The 18,297-nt window shown below is 39.2% G+C and overlaps 1 protein-coding gene across 1 annotated transcript; it reads left to right on the top strand.

Annotated features, from left to right (window-relative positions):
• The first annotated feature begins 477 nt into the window (after positions 1 to 477).
• dnaaf11 (dynein axonemal assembly factor 11) lies at positions 478 to 16,329 on the top strand. The gene is made up of 12 exons (XM_051697012.1): positions 478 to 1,307; positions 1,494 to 1,661; positions 1,753 to 1,830; positions 2,615 to 2,787; positions 2,865 to 3,043; positions 3,393 to 3,578; positions 4,046 to 4,120; positions 4,433 to 4,498; positions 5,266 to 5,335; positions 5,639 to 5,734; positions 7,797 to 7,879; positions 15,119 to 16,329. Exons 1-12 carry the CDS (start codon positions 1,298 to 1,300, stop codon positions 15,315 to 15,317), a joined length of 1,383 nt encoding a protein of 460 aa, XP_051552972.1. The 5' UTR covers positions 478 to 1,297; the 3' UTR covers positions 15,318 to 16,329.
• Positions 16,330 to 18,297: the final 1,968 nt, after the last annotated feature.

Here is an 18,297-nt window from a genome sequence, read left to right as displayed (position 1 = left end):
TTGGGGAGAAAAAGGGGAGAAAAAAATAAAATAAAAATACTGCTAAAAACTGCCAACAAGAATAAAAACATTTGTACAAGTGTACATTATTGTATTTATTTTTATTATTTTACCATCTTGACATTCCCATTCAAACTCCCATAAGCGCCAAGAAGACATGACATGTGTGTACTGCACCCTTGTGCAACTGTAGTACAGTACTAAAGTTATTAATAACAACATTGATTATTAGATGGATTTGTACATGTGTTAAATTAATATTTGAATAATTTCCACTGTGCGCATTCTGAGTTAACAATAATATCACCTCAGTGAATTAGTGAAGAAAGAAATCACTTAGCATTTTAATAGCAAAATAATAATAATAATAATAAAAACATATCAAATAATTCATCTATATAAATAAATAATAAATTGATCAATTTATCTATATGATTTTGGATTGCTATATTGTATCGTGCTATTTCTAATAAAGTTTTGATATGTCAAAAAGTAAAACACTTCAGCCAGTGTGAAATAAAACATTTCAGGAATGAAGCTCCCCATTGGATTATGGGCAAGATAGCGTCGGGGAGTGTACATCGACTGTACGCTCGAAATCAGAATGCATTGTGGGTAAGAATGAGTGAACAAATGTAGGGAAGGAGATGTAGGGAACGAATTCGGACACTACTACAAAACGGCCGACACCCAAAATAGTGCATTATATAGTGGATGAGGGGCTATTTCAGACACAGCTAGTGTCACACCTGTTGAGAAGAGTCTGTCTGCGTCCTACAAGTCTACTACAAGACACGCCTCTACACGGTACGCCCACTACAAGTTACGCCCCCTCCAAATAACCAACGAAATCTTGAAGCCTTGGAACAGTTGAATGCCACACTCATACACTATGTTTGTTGTGTTTATTTGGAGTGCTGCAGCAACTGAAACGAGCAGCTCACTCACGCCCTAAATCGTTTGTAGCGGTTTCTCAAAACAAGAACGGGCTAATAATATTGCAACCACTGTATTGACGTTTTGAAAGAAACCATGGTTTTGATACAATTAACCATAGTTTTACTACAGAAATAATATATACTTATCCATATAGTAACAATGGTTTAGTAATATTATAGTAATACTGTTGCGTTTGTCAAAATAAATACTGAATGATTGTCCGAGTCACTTGAATGTTGCCAGAGATTATTTAGAACTTGAAGGTTTCCACGACAACGCCGCCTACAACATACAGGCACGAGCTCCTGCAGCGCGTCCGTTTCTATAGCAACGCCGAACACGCTGGCACGAGCACGTCATGGTCCGAAGTAAGTTCATTATTTTGTTTATGTCTGTTTATGTTTGTTTATACTTATTTTCTTTTAATTACATCAATATATCAGTCGTATTGTATTATATGGAGTTTGAACCAATATTTTCTCACAGATCAACTTTAATGGCATTGTTGTGGTTCAGCTGCTGGTAAACTGATAGTCTCTCTCTCCTCTGATCAGTCAGTGAGGATCTGATCCGCCGCAGAGCAGAGCACAATAACGGTGAGATCTTCTCCCTGGAGGAGGTTTCGCTCCATCAGCAGGACATTGAGAAGATAGAGCACATCCACAAATGGTGCAGAGACCTCAAAATACTCTACTTACAAAACAACCTCATTCCTAAAATAGGTAACCAGACATTCCCGTACATATCAACATGAATGCATAAACTAAACGCATAGACTTACACATACTGTTTGTTATAACTGTGTTTCTGCAGAAAATGTGAGTAAACTGAAGAAGCTGGAATATTTAAATCTGGCACTGAACAACATTGAAGTAATTGAGAATCTAGAAGGTGACTGACTGTGTTTCATATTCTGTTTTGCATTTGTGCAGGTCACATCAGTTTAATAATAACTGTTTTAGATTAGTTTTTTATTATTATGATTATTTCTTACACAACCCAACATTATTATTCATGGGTCTTTGCTCCCATTAAATGTATAAATACTTAAAACAAAAAAGAGTTCCTGTCCTCTAATCTGATAGGAACAGGGCCAGAAATTTAAAGGGGGCTCGGGGCAGAAATGCCACCAAAAATGCCCCAAAAAAGCCTTGTAATAAATTATTTATTATTATTATTATTATTATTATTATTATTTATTTATTTAATTATTATTATTTGTACAGTACATCTGATATAGTTGTTCGTATTCTATTATATTCCTTATTATGCAGTACATATTATGGTAAAAATATTATATTATTAATCGATGTTGATTTATTTTTTGGATAAGAGGTCATAAATTCTAAATATATTCTTAATAAAAATATTTGACATAAATGGATGAGACACCATTTCATTTTTAAATGGTTAGAAAAAAAATATGCCCCCATAAGGGTAAAATGCCCTCAAAAATAAAATCCAGGGGGCAAATATTGCCCCATAATGTCAAAGTTAATTTCTGACACTGACTTGGCCCCTTAATTGTTAAACTCTTAAAGTTCTTTTGTACCTGTCTAATGCTGGTAATGGTGTTTTGGTGCAAAAATACTGTATTAACACAGCTAAAACCAGTCACATTTTATACTCCAGTAAAATGTATGTGTGTGTGTGTGTGTGTGTGTGTGTGTAATAGGCTGTGAGAGCTTACAGAAACTGGACCTGACAGTGAATTTCGTGGGTAAGCTGAGCAGTGTGGAGTCCCTCAAGCAAAACCTTCATCTTAGAGAGCTCTACCTGGTGGGGAACCCCTGTACTGAGTTCCAGGGATACAGACAGTATGTGGTGGCATGTCTGCCTCAACTACAGGTACTGTACTGAGACAGAAAGAGAAAGAGATTTTCAGCCTTGTGTTGTGACTGAATGATTTTTTTTACGCCTTGCAGTGGTTGGATGGGAAATCAATCGGACGAGCTGAGCGTATTCAGGCCCTGCAAGAACTGGATGAAGTGAGGAGGCGTGTTTTAGAGCAGGAGGTGGAGTACATAGAGAAAAGAGAGAAACAAAAGGGGAGTGGTTTGAGAGAAGATCAGTGCCAAGATCAGAACCATCCTCAAATAAACCAGTAAGTGTATCAGAATGCATAGTACTAGAAAGTCTTTAAGACAGCTGATGTTTGGCTAGAAGTGCCAGAAAATAATTTGGGTTGGACAAGATGAATCTCAACAGATTGTGCTCTAGAAATAACCTGTAGCAATTCCTTTTATTTTAGCTGATCCTCCTGAATGTCATTGTATAATTCTTTCACTGTCCTTTTTTTCTGTAACCTCCTTAATATCTCAAATTTTCTAGATGTGACTTATTTCATTATGTTCTTTTAATAGAACTAAACCATTTCAGAGATGCTGTCCTTTTTTTTCTCTAAGAGTTTCTTCTCTACTTGTGTTCTTACCTGTAATGATTATTTCACTCAGGTCAGTCTCTGAGAACCAAAATGGGACACAAACCCACCAGAAACAAGATTCCAGCTCCAAGTCTCATACAGACACAGAGGATCAGGAAAGGGAATTCTGGGAAAAGCCATGTCCATTCACACCAGAGTCTAGGCTAGAGGCCCATCGCCATTTGGAGGAGAAAAGAAAGTCAAAAGACAAAGAGAGGTATTTGCACTCTCTAGGAGAGAGGGGGATTTAAATAACTGTAATGGTTACTGAATCAGATCCACTGAGACCACGCTGATGCTACTATGACTGTGATGTTACAACAGAGCCAGTTCCTACATCTTTACATTTTTCTTAATGAAAATTATAGTATAGTCACAGTGTGGTCTGTAATTACGAGGATACAGAACAAAAGGTTTCCAACAGCTTTTTCCTATTGCCTATCTGTGGGGGGAGTCATTACAGGATGTTGATGTATTCATGTTTTTGGATTATTTTGGGGTTGAAGAAGTTGAGTTATATGCCAGCTCAGTTTTACAGGGGTTTCTACTTGAGAGGAAGCTCATCAGGTTTTACAGACAGTGCAGTATAATGTACAATAATTGTTTGAAACTGTTGCAGCATTTGTGATAATGTACACTTTGCTCTAAACGCATTCACTTACATGCACTTCTGCATTTCTACAGGGAGAAGCCTGAAATCAAACTCCCTAGAACTCTGATCACTGCAGAGGGAAGAGTGCTGAACATCAACGAGCCCAAGTACACACACACACACACACACACACACACACAAACATATACATACAAATAAGCATACATACACACAATGGTCTTGTGTAGCCAGACTTGTGACTATCACCACAAAGTCTGGTTCACCTTGCAGTTTTTTTTCTCTTGAAATATTTGAGTGCAATTGTAATGAAATCGCTGAACTCAGATAATTAGGATCAATGTGCTCAAGTTTTTTTTAAATTTATTTAAGAGAAAGCCCAAAATGATGTCACACACACATAAACACTCACTAACACGAGAGGTTGGAAATATTTATTCCATCTAATTTCTGTCTACAAGGATGGACTTCAGTCTTACCGAGAATGAGAACAACAACTGCATGTTACTGGATTTACATGTTTACAGGTACTACACACACAGACACACACTTATTTATCTACCTAAATGAGAACACGCCATAGATTTCCGTTGTTTTTATTTAAAGCTAATTACAATTACTACTGACTAACCTAAACCCTACCCCTAAAATTATTATTAATTTTAGAGTAAATAAACAGTATTTTCTTCATTTAATAATCGATTTTTACCAGTTGAGGACATCTCTGAATGTCTGCAAAAGGAGGTTTTGTCAGATTTAGCTCACTTCTGAGGACAAATTGTTCCCCCAAATAGCCAGTTCTTGTCCTCCCCAAAAATCCCCACTATCCAGTAATGATTAATTCAATGATGATTTAGTAGTATTTATTTATTTATTTCGGTTGCACTTTACAATGAGGTTCCATTTTTTTACATTAGTTAAAAACATTAGGTTACATGAACTAAAAATGATTCTTAGTTAATGTTAATTTCAACATATACTATTACATTTTTAAAAATAAAAATGTGCATATGTTAACATTAGTTAATGCACTATGAACTAAAATGAACTAACACTGAACAATTGTATTTTTATTAACTAACATTAACAATGATTAATACATGCTGTAAAAACATATTGTTTATTGTTAGTTTATGGTACCTCTTGCAATAACTAATGTTAACGAATGAAAACTTATTGTAAAGTTTTACCTTTTTTTCTTTTAATAGACTGGATTTTCGATGAATTAGCCTTGGCAAACATTTTGTAACTTTTCTAATAACAACACACACTATTGGTCTCTTCTGTACTGTAGACATATGGATACCTCACTGCTGGATGTGGATGTTCAGCCAACATATGTGAGAGTGACCGTCAAAGGAAAGGTAGACTATCCATCTCGCTTTCTCTCTTTTTCCATTTATGTCTCTCCTCTGATGAGTTTGACCTTTAAAGCTGATTAACGGCAGTAAATATGCACTCTTTATTCTGCTTCATTTCCCCACAAATCTGTCGCATACCAGCATGAGTAACAGCCCTCGCCCCACCACACCTTAGTGTTACGTGTGTGTGTGTGACTGTCTCAGTATTGATGGTTATGAGTTTTATTACTGGTGATACTGTAGATCACATTTACAGTGGCAAGTGCTTGAAACCACACATTAATAAAAGTGTGTGCATGTGTGCAGGTGTTCCAGCTGGTTTTGCCTTCAGAAGTGAAACCTGACAGCAGCACAGCACAGAGATCCCAAACCACCGGCCATCTGCTCCTCACCCTGCCCCTGGTACAGCTCACTACACCTGAGACACACCTCTCAAACACTCTTCTAATGTCTTTAAAAGCCATTTTCATCCCAGATCACATTTATAGGGAGTTAATTCCTGCACTGATTATAGCCACTTTTCCACCATCAGGCTGAATGATTCTCGTTGTGAACCATGCCGATCCTGGCCAGTTAGCACAATTCGGTTTCTTTTCCACTGTGGTGCTGCGGAATCAGGATTAGAAAGTACAGAATAATTACGTCAGTTGGTGACGGCGTGAAAGTTAAACATTTGAGCAATTGTGCTATGAAGGATGTTCACGCATTCAGTTTTTAAGACTGCTTTTATCCCTGGTTTAAATAATAATGTACCATACTAGTTAAACCATCATAATAAAATCATGAAGATACACTAAACATATACTTTTTTTATTTACTAACCATATTTTAGCGAACTTGGCCAGCTACCAAGAAACAACTGAGTTACCTTGGCGTTGGCAAATTGACAACCGTGAGTCATCACATACTAAAGAATTCCACGAGCACGGTTGAACACTATTATCTAACCATGCTGAGAAATCCGGGCCAAGAATGGTTTGTAATTCCAAATGTGCTCAAGTGGAAATTCTACTGGAAACTTTCCTCACCGTGCTCAGAACTGTTTAGCCCAATGGTGGAACAGCGCTTCACGAGTCGTATGATTTGTAATGGGCCATTCACACAAAACACATTTTTGTGTCCATCTGCGCTGTTTTTTTAGTTGCTTTTCTATGTTAAAAATACTCAAGATTGACATTGTTTTTTTAATTTATTTTTTTCATCCCCTTTTCTCCGAATTTGGAATGCCTAATTCCTCGTGGTGGCGCGGTTACTCACCGGGAGGTGGAGGACAAGTCTCAGTTGCCTCCGCTTCTGAGACAGGCAATCTGCGCATCTTATCACGTGGCCCGTTGGGCATGACACCGTTGAGACTCCCAGCATGTGGAGACTCATGCTACTCTCTGCGATCCACGCACAACTTACCACGCGCCCCATTGAGAGCGAGAACCACTAATCGAGACCACGAGGAGGTTACCCCATGTGACTCTACCCTCCCTAGCAACCGGGCCAATTTTTGGTTGCTTAGGAGACCTGCCTGGAGTCACTCAGCACACCCTGGATTCAAACTCGTGTCTCTGTGGTGGTGGTCAGCGTCAATACTCACTGAGCTACCCAGGGCCCCAACGTTGACATTGTTGACAGTTTCACCACATCATGAGCATGAGCATTGCGTTTTTTAGATACCGTGTCAGGTTAGAAGAATTTAAACTTTAAAAATGCATCTCAAGACATTTGCATACTGTTCTATTTGATTTTTTTTTTTTTAAATGCAAGAACGCATTCTATCTGAACGGTCCCTGATGAGGTTAAATGGAACTTAATAAAGTCCAAAAATATAATTAAGCTTACTATAGAGCCATTTGAAAAGTAAAATCCTATACTGTAGATTTGACAAAGAGTGCAAGAGAATTGGATTTTGCAGATTGTTGAATAATCATCAGTATGTGCACCATAGAGTTCAGCAAGCTTGTTCAAGAAAAATTTTCTTGTGTACTATCTGTTACAAAACACTTTCAAAATCATCTCAGCCCTGCTGAAAAGACTAGCTTACACCAGCATGAATTTCCATACTGGTCCAGGCTGGTTTATGCTGGTTAGTGCTGGTTTGGTGCTGGTCTAGCTGGTGGAACAACATAGTCATGCTGGTCTACCAGCATGGTCTTTCTGGTAGAACTGGTTGACCAAGGAAGTTGCCAGTTAAGCTAATTAAGAAGTTTGAGTACACCAGCACACCAGCATTCAAAACACAACACATGACGGTCTTTTAAACATTTAAAGACAACTGCGGCATAGTACACCTGGAGCGCAGGAAAACTGCACTCTGCACCTGTTTGGCAGCCATTGATGAAACATGCTGGAACAAACTTAATGTCTTACTTGTTGATTTGTAAAATTTTTAAAGGGAACCTTTTCATCCAGATCAGTAATGCATAAGACCAGTCTATGCCTCGAAAAATATCTGATATGTTTGTGTATTTTCTAGGCACATGGAGAGGTAAAACCCAAAAAACCCATTGCTAGGCTGACCAGTGCAACCCGTAACCAGAATACAGAGAAAGAGACAAGGTAATTACAAAATCAAAGTAAATGCTGCTATAGACCATTTCAAGAATGTAAACAATAACAAAGGAATTAGAACTCTGCTGACCCTGAAGCATTTCCGGTATCATTACAGGATCCTTTAAATAAGGCTCCGAGTTAACGTATTTTCTCGAAGAACATCAAACGTTTACCTGAAGTGACAATCCAGACGTTTTGTTGATACTGAGTGTCTACGCGAGAGAGGCAATGAAAGTGTATCGTAGTTTAGATGCTCACAATTATTTCCTCAGCTGAAAGATTGGGAATATTGTATCGCTCTGATTAAAATCAATGAAGCCGTTCAATGAAGCTGTCTGCATGACCTGTGGAAAAGGTAAGTGTAGAGCCAAGGAGGGCGGGGCCGGGCTGGAATGAGACACACCCGGTCCCCAATCAGCCTGTTGGGGCGCGCGAGGGATAAAGGCATCCGGGGACGACAGTTCGAGAGAGAGAGAATTGCAGGCAGCTGTACTGTGTGGTTTTTGGTTGTGTGTTTGTTTAAGTTGTTTATTAAATTATTATTTAAGTTGTCAAGCCGGTTCTCGCCTCCTCCTTTCCTCTTAACCCCCTTACAGTAAGGATTTCATTTTTTGTGTTTTCAGCTTCATTCATTATAATGGGAGCGATCTATAGTCACTTATAGAGCTCTACCTATCAAACTTACAATTAGTTGGCATAAATTTCGTTCACCTGCCAAAGATAAGATGTGTGTTACAGTTGTTAGTACTGCATGTATCAAGCTATTGCGCTTCACTGCTGTGGTTCATGTGTCCATTTGTGGTAGCTTTTTCAGAGATCAGAACACTTTAATGTCCGTTAGTTCCAGGCATCCAGAGATCATCCAGCCACCGAACAACATGGTCCACATTTTAATTATTTTATTACAAATTTAGTGACAATCGTGTTAACGTTAGTTATGTTAATCGTGTTAAAGTAACTATGAATGAAGCACCTCTCGCTGTTGTTTTGAATGAGTTTTAAAACTAGCAGGAAATGTTCAAGGTACAAAGACGTCACTTCCCTAAACCCACGAATAATCCTTTAATAATGTCTGTACCAATCCAGTTGTTTGTGTTGGCATTTTGTTCATGTTCAATTTGTATAATGATTACCAGTGCACCATACTAATAAATGCCATGACTTGTTTAATGTGAGCTAAACATACACATTTAGCTGGTTTTCATGTGTAAATATCGACTTAAATCTTTACCTTTTCTGCACACAAAGCTATTGCATGGCTTCAGAAGATGGACTAAAACACACAAGTCATATGGACTGCTTTTATGGTACTTTTTATACCTTTTTGCAGCTTGACAGCCCAAGTTCCTATTATCTTTCATTGTATGAAAAAGAGTAGTGTGGACATTCCTCTAAGTTATTTTGTGTTCCATGAGAAAAGAAAAACATACGCGTTTGGAAAGACGTGGGTGAGGGGATGGTGGCGGAATTTACATTTTTGGGTGAACTATCCCTTTAAGATTGCAAGATTTTTAGCTGTGTCCTTGAGCATAACACTGAACTGCAGGTCACTCCTGGGACGCTAAGCCTGCTTTAGTGAAGTAGCTTTGAAAAAAGCTGCTAAAGGACTAAAAAACACTTTAACAAGCACACATACACACTCCTATGCTTCATGTTTGATCTCTCCTTATAGACCGCTCTGTCTCTCTAGTGCTCTCTATGTATTTCTCTATCTTTCTGCAGTTCACTACAGGAGGTCTTGTGCGGTCACTTTCACAAAGAATATCCCCTGTGTGTGTGTGTGCGCAAATCTAAAGGGTCTTAATGTATGTTTGCATTGAACTGTGTGGCTGTGGAAAGTTTTTTGTGGAAATTTAAATTTTTAAGGTTTTGTTCCATTGTGTGACCGCATATGTCTGTGTCCTTGAGCTGATTTATAGGGATAGTAAGTAAGGAACTGGGGTATTACTTTAAAGACTCAATAAAAATGCAAATAAGATGCAAATAAAGCTGTAAGTGTCATTCCACTCACATAATGTAAACACACACACACACACACACACACACACACGTACTGTTGTGACTGCACACTGATGGATGACATCATATGAATCTGATTACTACTGGCCTCCTGATATGCTGGGAGGTCACATGCTCTCTATCTCTATGATATTTACTGAGACCCTTAGGTCTAAGAATCAAGCACACACACCGGTGTTTATATTCCTGCCCTTGAGTAAATCAGAGCACTGTCAGTAAATCACCTGTATGTGTGTGTGTGTGTGTGTGTGATTATATACCCGGAAAAACATTGATTGACTCAGAAATTCCAATGTAATCAGACACTATCAGTAATTCCGCAGCCAATCAGGTTTCAGCTGCTGCTGTAATTAAATTTTCTATGATTTATTCTTAAAACATGAGAAAGATAGACAGAATGTGACAGATCCAGAGAGGGAGAGAGGGATAAAGAGAAAACGAAAGGATATACTATAAATACTACAGTATATATGTTAGGTCTAATACGGTAGTCAGACTCAGTGATTGCAGTAATACGCAGAAATCATTTACCATAGATTCTCATCATCCCAGCAAGCTGTCTAAATAAAGCCCTGTCATGTGCAGAAGTCACAAGCCTTTTGGTTGGAGTCTACAGGATGTCAGGATTGATTTATTTGTTATCTTGTCCCCACCCATCGTAATGGGATTTGTGTTTCAATATGAGAGAGACAGAAAGCTGCGATGCTTGCTACATTGTTCTGGGTTCAGTATCGCATAATGATGTCACCACTTTTGGTGTAACATCTTCCTTTGATATTGCACCAAACCACCTCTGATTATCTCCAGGACATCACAAGCAATCGTACATTGTGGCTTTGGTTTTACAAGTACAGTTACAGATTTGGGGTTACATATACTCTGACGGCCAGAAGTTTGGAATAATGTACAGATTTTGCTCTTATGGAAAGAAATTGGTACTTTTATTCACCAAAGTGGCATTCAACTGATCAGAATGTATAGTCACGACATTAATAACGTGAAAAATTACTATTTATTACAAAAAAAAAAATACTACTTCAAAGAGTTCTCATCAAAAAATCCTCCACGTGCAGCAATGACAGCTTTGCAGATCCTTGGCATTCTAGCTGTCGGTTTGTCCAGATACTCAGGTGACATTTCACCCCACACTTCCTGTAGCACTTGCCATAGATGTGGCTGTCTTGTCGGGCACTTCTCACGCACCTTACAGTCTAGCTGATCCCACAAAAGCTCAATGGGGTTAAGATCCATAACACTCTTTTCCAGTTATCTGTTGTCCAATGTCTGTGTTTCTTTGCCCACTCTAACCTTTTCTTTTTGTTTTTCTGTTTCAAAAGTGGCCTTTTCTTTGCAAATCTTCCCATAAGGCATGCACCCCTGAGTCTTCTCTTTACTGTTGTACATGAAACTGGTGTTGAGCGGGTAGAATTTAATGAAGCTGTCAGCTGAGGACACGTGAGGCGTCTATTTCTCAAACTAGAGACTCTGATGTACTTATCCTCTTGTTTAGTTGTACATCTGGCCTTCCACATCTCTTTCTGTCCTTGTTAGAGCCAGTTGTCCTTTGTCTTTGAAGACTGTAGTGTACATCTTTGTTTGAAATCTTCAGTTTTTTGGCAATTTCAAGCATTGTATAGCCTTCATTCCTCAAAACAATGATTGACTGATGAGTTTCTAGTGAAAGCTGTTTCTTTTTTGTCATTTTTGACCTAATATTGACCTTAAGACATGCATACTATTGCATACTGTGGCAACACAAAAACAAACACAAAGACAATGTTAAGCTTCATTTAATGAACCAAATAGCTTTCAACTGTGTTTGATATAATGGCAAGTGATTTTCTAGTACCAAATTAGCAATTTAGCATGGTTACTCAAGGATAAGGTGTTGGAGTGTTGGAGTGTTGGCTGCTGGAAATGGGGTCTGTCTAGATATTATCAAAAATGACTTTTTCCAAATAGTGATGGTGCTGTTTTTTACATCAGTAATGTCCTGACTATACTTTGTGATCAGTTGAATGCCACTTTGGTGAATTAAAGTACCAATTTCCTTCCGAAACAGCAAAATCTGTACAGTATTCCAAACTTTTGGCCGCCAGTGTATAGTCTAGCTGCATATCAGATTGGCTTAAGGACAACATTAAATGGCACTCACAGCATATTTAGCTAATACATTGTGAGTGAAATGTTTAGTGGTTAATAATGTATGGGAGGATTTGCTTTTATCCAGTGGGATTTGACTGGATTGTGAAAAGTGGGCATAATATATTTAAGCAAGAGTGCTGATGTACTGGCATTCAGCATGCCAGTACATCATAGCTGTGGTGATATTCAGTACAACAGCATGATTGCAAATGTAACCTTGAACTGTTGTATAAAAACAATAATTTAATATTGAGTAATTGACATTTCAGACATAATACCACAAGCTTTTTCATTTTCATTTATGCAAATTTCATTATGCAAAGAATCAGAGTTTCGCTGAAACAATTAGCAAAATAAAACTGCATTTACATCCATTGTGTTTCAAAGGACAAAATCAGCATTTCTGGTGAAATTTGCGTGAAATATAAATGAAAATGAAGTTAAAGCCACTGTGGCTCATTTATTAAATGTAAATAATTACTTGTGGTTTAGAGCACATAAACAAGACACCCTAAAAAAATGTCATGTTTGCTAACGTTCAGCGGCAGATGCTTCTATCTGGGAGAGAAAGCATTTCAGACAGTTCTGGGAGGTAATTGTAGCCAATAATTTTGATGACAGATGAAAACAGAGCAACATTTGATATGCTATGCCATGATATTGATTATATAAAACAACACATATGTCAGGATGCTATTCATTGATTTCAGTTCTTCCTTCAATACTGTGATCCCATCCAAGCTGATCTCCAAGCTCACTGATTTTGGCATTAGCCCCTCCCTCTGCAACCGGACCTTGGACTTTCTCACTAACAGACCACAGTCTGTTAGGATCAGCAACTACAACTCCTCCACCCTCACTTTGAACACTGGTGCACCGCAGGGCTGTGTGCTGAGTCCAATCCTCTGCTCCCTCTTCACCCACAACTGCATGCCTGAGCATGGCTCCAACTCCATAATCAAGTTTGCAGATGACACCATGGTGGTAGGCCTGATCAGCGGCGACGACGAGATGGCCTGCAGGGAAGATGTACAGCACCTGGCAGTGTGGTGTGCCAACAACAATCTCACACTGAACACCCAGAAGACCAAGGAGCTGACTGTGGACTACCAGCAGACCAGGAAGGGCCACACATACACTCCCATCTACATTGATGGGGACGAAGTGGAGCGTGTGACTAGCTTCAAGTTCCTGGTTGTCCATATCTCTGAGGATCATTCCTGGACCTACAACACCTCCACTCTGATCAAAAAGGCGCAACAGCGCCTTTACTTTCTTAGGAAGCTAAGGAAAGCTTACCTGTCACTCCACATCCTGCTGAACTTTTACCGCTGCACTATTGAAAGTATCTTAACAAACTGCATCACAGTGTGGTATGGCAACTGCACTGTCTCAGACCAGAAGGCCCTCCTTGGTGAAAACTGCCCAATACATCACTGGTGTTCAGCTACCCTCCATCAAAGACATTCACCACAAACGCTGCTTAAGGAGGGTGAGAAGCATTATCAAAGACACCTCTCACCCCAACCATGGTCTGTTTACTCCTCTCCCATCTGGGAGATGCTACAGGAGTCTTTGCTGTCGCACCAGCAGACTCAGGAACAGTTTCTTTCCCTCAGCTGTCAGCCTACTGAACTCTAAACTCAGGCACTGAACACTACATCCCACTCAGACCACATACTTTTTTGCACATTCCCTTGCACATTTCTTAGCACATAATTTCTACCTCTTGATGCCACTTGCACTGTTATGTGTGTGTGTGTGTGTGTGTATATATATATATATATATATATATATATATATATATATATATATAAAATATAGTTTTTTTTTTTTACATATACATATTGCTATTTGCACTTCTGGTTAGATGCTAACTGCATTTCATTGGCTCTGTATCTGTACTCTGCACAATGACAGTAAAGTTGAATCTAATCTATTCTGGTATTTTCTGAGCGAATTATGTATGTACATAGCTTGTTGAGGCAAAGTTACATGACTTTTTTAATTCACATCTACAGTATATTCCCATATAGTCTATAGAAATATGTTCAGTGAATGTGTTGCCATCTATGTGCAAAAGTAATGGGAGCCAGCTGGTACTTGATAGCTGTGCGGTATGTGTAAACCTCACTCCCCTGGCATCAAGAGGCGCACTAGTGACCGACGCTAGAGGCTGCAGCCCGTTAGCGTGCCCACCTCCCATGCTGGAGATGCCGGTTTGAATCCCGCTCGGAGTGGGTTGAGCAGTACCAATTACACATATCTTCTTGTTTTTATGCACATTTTGTGTGAACTTCATTCACATCTTTGTGTTTCCATCCAGCATTTTTTATGCAGAACTGCATTTTAAGAGTCCATGTCAAGTTAACAAGAACAACTTTTAAAACTGTTTCACCTACATTCTGTTACAGTTGTTATGCTGCATCTAGCTTTTTTTTAAAGCAAGAACACCTTTGGTCTGAACAGCCCCTTAGATCTCCTCTTGTTCAATCAAATTAGTGGACTGAAACTGTTGTATCACAAAGTCGTTGGTAATTATCTGGTTACACTTTGCAATAAGGTTAACCAAGATTAACAAATGCTTTAAAAGAATTGTTCATTGTTAGTTCATGTTAACTTATGTTAAAACCGGAACCTTATGGCAAAGTGTGACCAATTATCTTTTTTCTCCTCCCATGTGGACTTAGTTACGTCTACAGAAAGTTGTTTCAGAGGAGGGTGTTTCATTTTAATGAAAGACATTTATGAAAAAATAATCCCTCTAAAGAATCAAGCTCAAAAAGAGCACAGACCTTTATTAAGAATGTAAATGGGGCCAATTTTGATTGTCAGTTGTCTTTAAATGGCCATTTACATATTTACAGTCAAGTGGGTCAAAGTGCCTTGCTGTGATTGAATATTAATGAGAGCTGTATCATTTAGGCCTATATATGTACTGTCTCTGTAGTATATGTGATGTAGAAGAGTGCTTTGACTTTGCAGGCATGTACTGACTAAGCAGTTAGTCAAGAGTCATGGACAAATAAACTCTCAAACTGCAAAAAAACAACAATCTCACTCAGATATATCTCTCTGCAGGGCAGCGCCTGGGCGTGAATTATTGGAGGTGGAACCTGGTAAAAGTCTGGCTGAGTGTCTTGCCAACATTGTTCCCAAAGGAAAGGACTTTTCCTACAAACCAATGCAGCTCTCACAGCCACACCATCATTGTGGCGTCGAGGAGAGGCCTTTATCAAAGGACTTTGTGGATGATCCAGAAGTGCCTCCACTCATTTGAGCGATACAGCGAGAGAGGGAAAATATGTTATGAAATGACACAGCAAGAGAGCATAAGTGATAATCACACACTCTGCTGAGCTTGTGGAAATGTTTGTGTGAAGAACAAATGTGAGATATATTTAGCTCTCTTCATTAGACATAAAATCAAGCAGTTGAGTAACTGTCAGTCTCATTAAAGCTGGCTGAATTTCTAAGACCCCTCATTGTGTGTTCTCTCTTATATACACATGCATACTCATTTACAGTCATGTCTTTCTGCTATAGGAAGGAGCACTTATTTAACACTGTGTGTACACCAGATCAGATGCGTCACAACAAATCTAGATACCTCTGTTTAGTTGCAAGTGCGTTACGTCATGTTATGTGTGGAGAAGAGGTCAGGCTTTTACAGAACTGCCAAGTGATGAGATCATATCTTTGCAGTATTTCTATTTTCTGGAAAGCAAGCATATACTCACCCTATAGTTCACACTGTTTACAGCTTACACACATAAAAGGTCAAACACATCACAGAACACACACATTCTTTACAGCTCACACTCAGGGTTAGCATGTACTTTTCTTCAATGTTTCAGTGTTTCATTCTAGAGTATTGAAGGCTGTGTCCTTTCCCCGCATGCTTTATGTATGTATGCACAGGTGAATTATCGCTATGTGCAGATGGGCTTTGCTGCTTTCATTTCCACCTTTATTAAAAACTCCTGTCAGCGGATGAGCAATTTACTTTGCTGCTGACATTTAAACATCCCTGTGCTGTGCAGGACTAAATCTTATAAAAGCCAGATCAAAGATGCTTTGGAGAATGCAGTAAACCCTTTACACTTCAGAGTATATCATTTGTATATAATTTTAATGAAATACTTTCAGGCTACACACATTTAAAATAAATATACATATAAAATACAAACATACATGTCCCTGAGTATTCAGTGCTTTTTGTCAGCCAGTTTCTTAACACAACAAAAATGTTTGTGAAAAAGTCAAGTAAATGAGCCAATCTAATAGGAAATGTGCTCTACAATAAAAAAATTATTTGTGTTGCTTGTTCAATTTTATTAAATTAGCTAATATAACACAATTCTTGAATATGTGAAATAAAATTATTTTTTTGTTGTTTGTTTTGTTGTGTTTTTGTTTTTGACAAGTTAATTTAGATATTACCACACAAAGCACATTTTTTAGATAATCAGTTTTTTTCAGTGTAGTTTTATGACATAATATTTGTTAATATTGGGTTAAAGTACACTTGCAGAATGACTTTGGTCATTTTCAAGTTCATTGCACCTGGTAGGCATAACAAAATGAATGCAAGTTTGTACAAGACTAGAACAAATCTGTTCAAACTAATTATTTGTATTTTATGAAAAAGCTTATTTGCTTGGAAACATTTTACTCAGTTTAATGAACTTTATTGAACATTTTAAATTTTTGAGTGCAACTGTATGTAATTTTTTCCTCATTAAAAAAGGTTTACTCCTAAAAAAAATTAAATGCAGAAACATACAGTATATATATAATCAAGATGACTAACATGAGATGAAGACTCAAGTCATATCAGTAACCTTATAACAGCTTGTAACGAGTAAAGGATGGGCAAGGAGGAGGCGGGAACAAGCAGAACAGTCAACGTAACTTTAATGACAGAAATTCATCTTAAAACAACACAAAACAGAGACGAACACACATACAGCAGCCGTGTGTGTGTCTCTCTCTTTCGAACTGGTGTCTCCGGCTCCCCTTTATCTCGCTTTCTCGCTGATCAGCTGACTCAGCACCGGCTGTGCACCCTCACGGCCCGGCCACACCCTCCTCCTCATCACACTCCTCCCCTGCACGATTCAGGCCAGGCACCATCTGGACTGACCTACTCCCCCGCATCTCTGGAGGGGAGACGCTGCCCATCCGGCCATTCCACCAGTCGGTGGTCCACCCTGCCTCCTGGGAACCTGGGGGAGATATGAGGGGAGAGAGAGGGGAGAGCTAATGGATAAGCGGGAGAGAGAGAGAGAGAGAGAGAGAGAGAGAGAGAGAGAGAGAGAGAGAGAGAGAGTGAGAGAGGGGAGACAGAGAAAAACTTGTTTGCCGGTCCTTGGACACGCTGTTGCCTGGTCCTCAACCCCTCCTCCGACCCCTGGTGGATGGAACGGCTCCTCCCCTTCCTGGCAGATGGCAGCGGTTCCTCCAATTCCCGACGGCCGCTGCTCCTCCCTGGTAGACAGCAGCGGCAAGGATTCCCTGACAGTGCATCCCTCCTCCTTCCCGGGTTTTGGCACCAATGTAATGGGAAAAGGATGGGCAAGTCGGAGGCTGGAACCAGCAGAACAGTCAACGTAACTTTAATGACAAAAATTCAACTTAAAACAACATAAAACAAATACGCACACACATACGTGTGTCTCTCTCTCTCTCGAACTGGCGTCTCCGGCTCCCCTTTATCTCGCTCTCCCGCTGATCAGCTGACTCAGCACTGGCCGTGCATCCTCTCGGCCCGGCCATGCCCTCCTCCTCATCACACAGCTTTTTTATTCTAAATGGAGAGGGTTTCCTCAATAGGGGCGGCCATTTTAGAATGACATGACCAGCCAAATACTACTCGCGTAATCTCAGTAACCGCATTTATTGGACACGTTCACTCGTGGATTAAGTAAATCATGGCTGACTGTGAAAAATTATTTTCTATAATGGCATCTTTTAATTGTTGAGAATTTATAAAACATGATGATCTCACCCAGCAGCTGGACATAGACTGAATTATTCAGCCCCTGTCACCCTGACAAAGATGCCCTCTTCTATTTCTCTCCCCTCTGTCTTTTCCACTCCCCTGACTCTGCTTTCCTTGAAATCTCTGACAAGGAGAAGATGCCTTCTGGTTTGACTTTCCAAGAGCCTAGCTCCACAGCCAGGACATTTTTGATGTTACTTCGCATTTATTGACCCGTTTGTCTTTTTCATCCTCCCTTTGCTCATTCTCTCTCTCT

The sequence above is a fragment of the Myxocyprinus asiaticus genome, chromosome 5 (assembly GCF_019703515.2).
Source record: "Myxocyprinus asiaticus isolate MX2 ecotype Aquarium Trade chromosome 5, UBuf_Myxa_2, whole genome shotgun sequence".
NCBI lineage: Eukaryota > Metazoa > Chordata > Actinopteri > Cypriniformes > Catostomidae > Myxocyprinus > Myxocyprinus asiaticus.
This window is presented reverse-complemented; position numbering and strand designations above follow the sequence as displayed.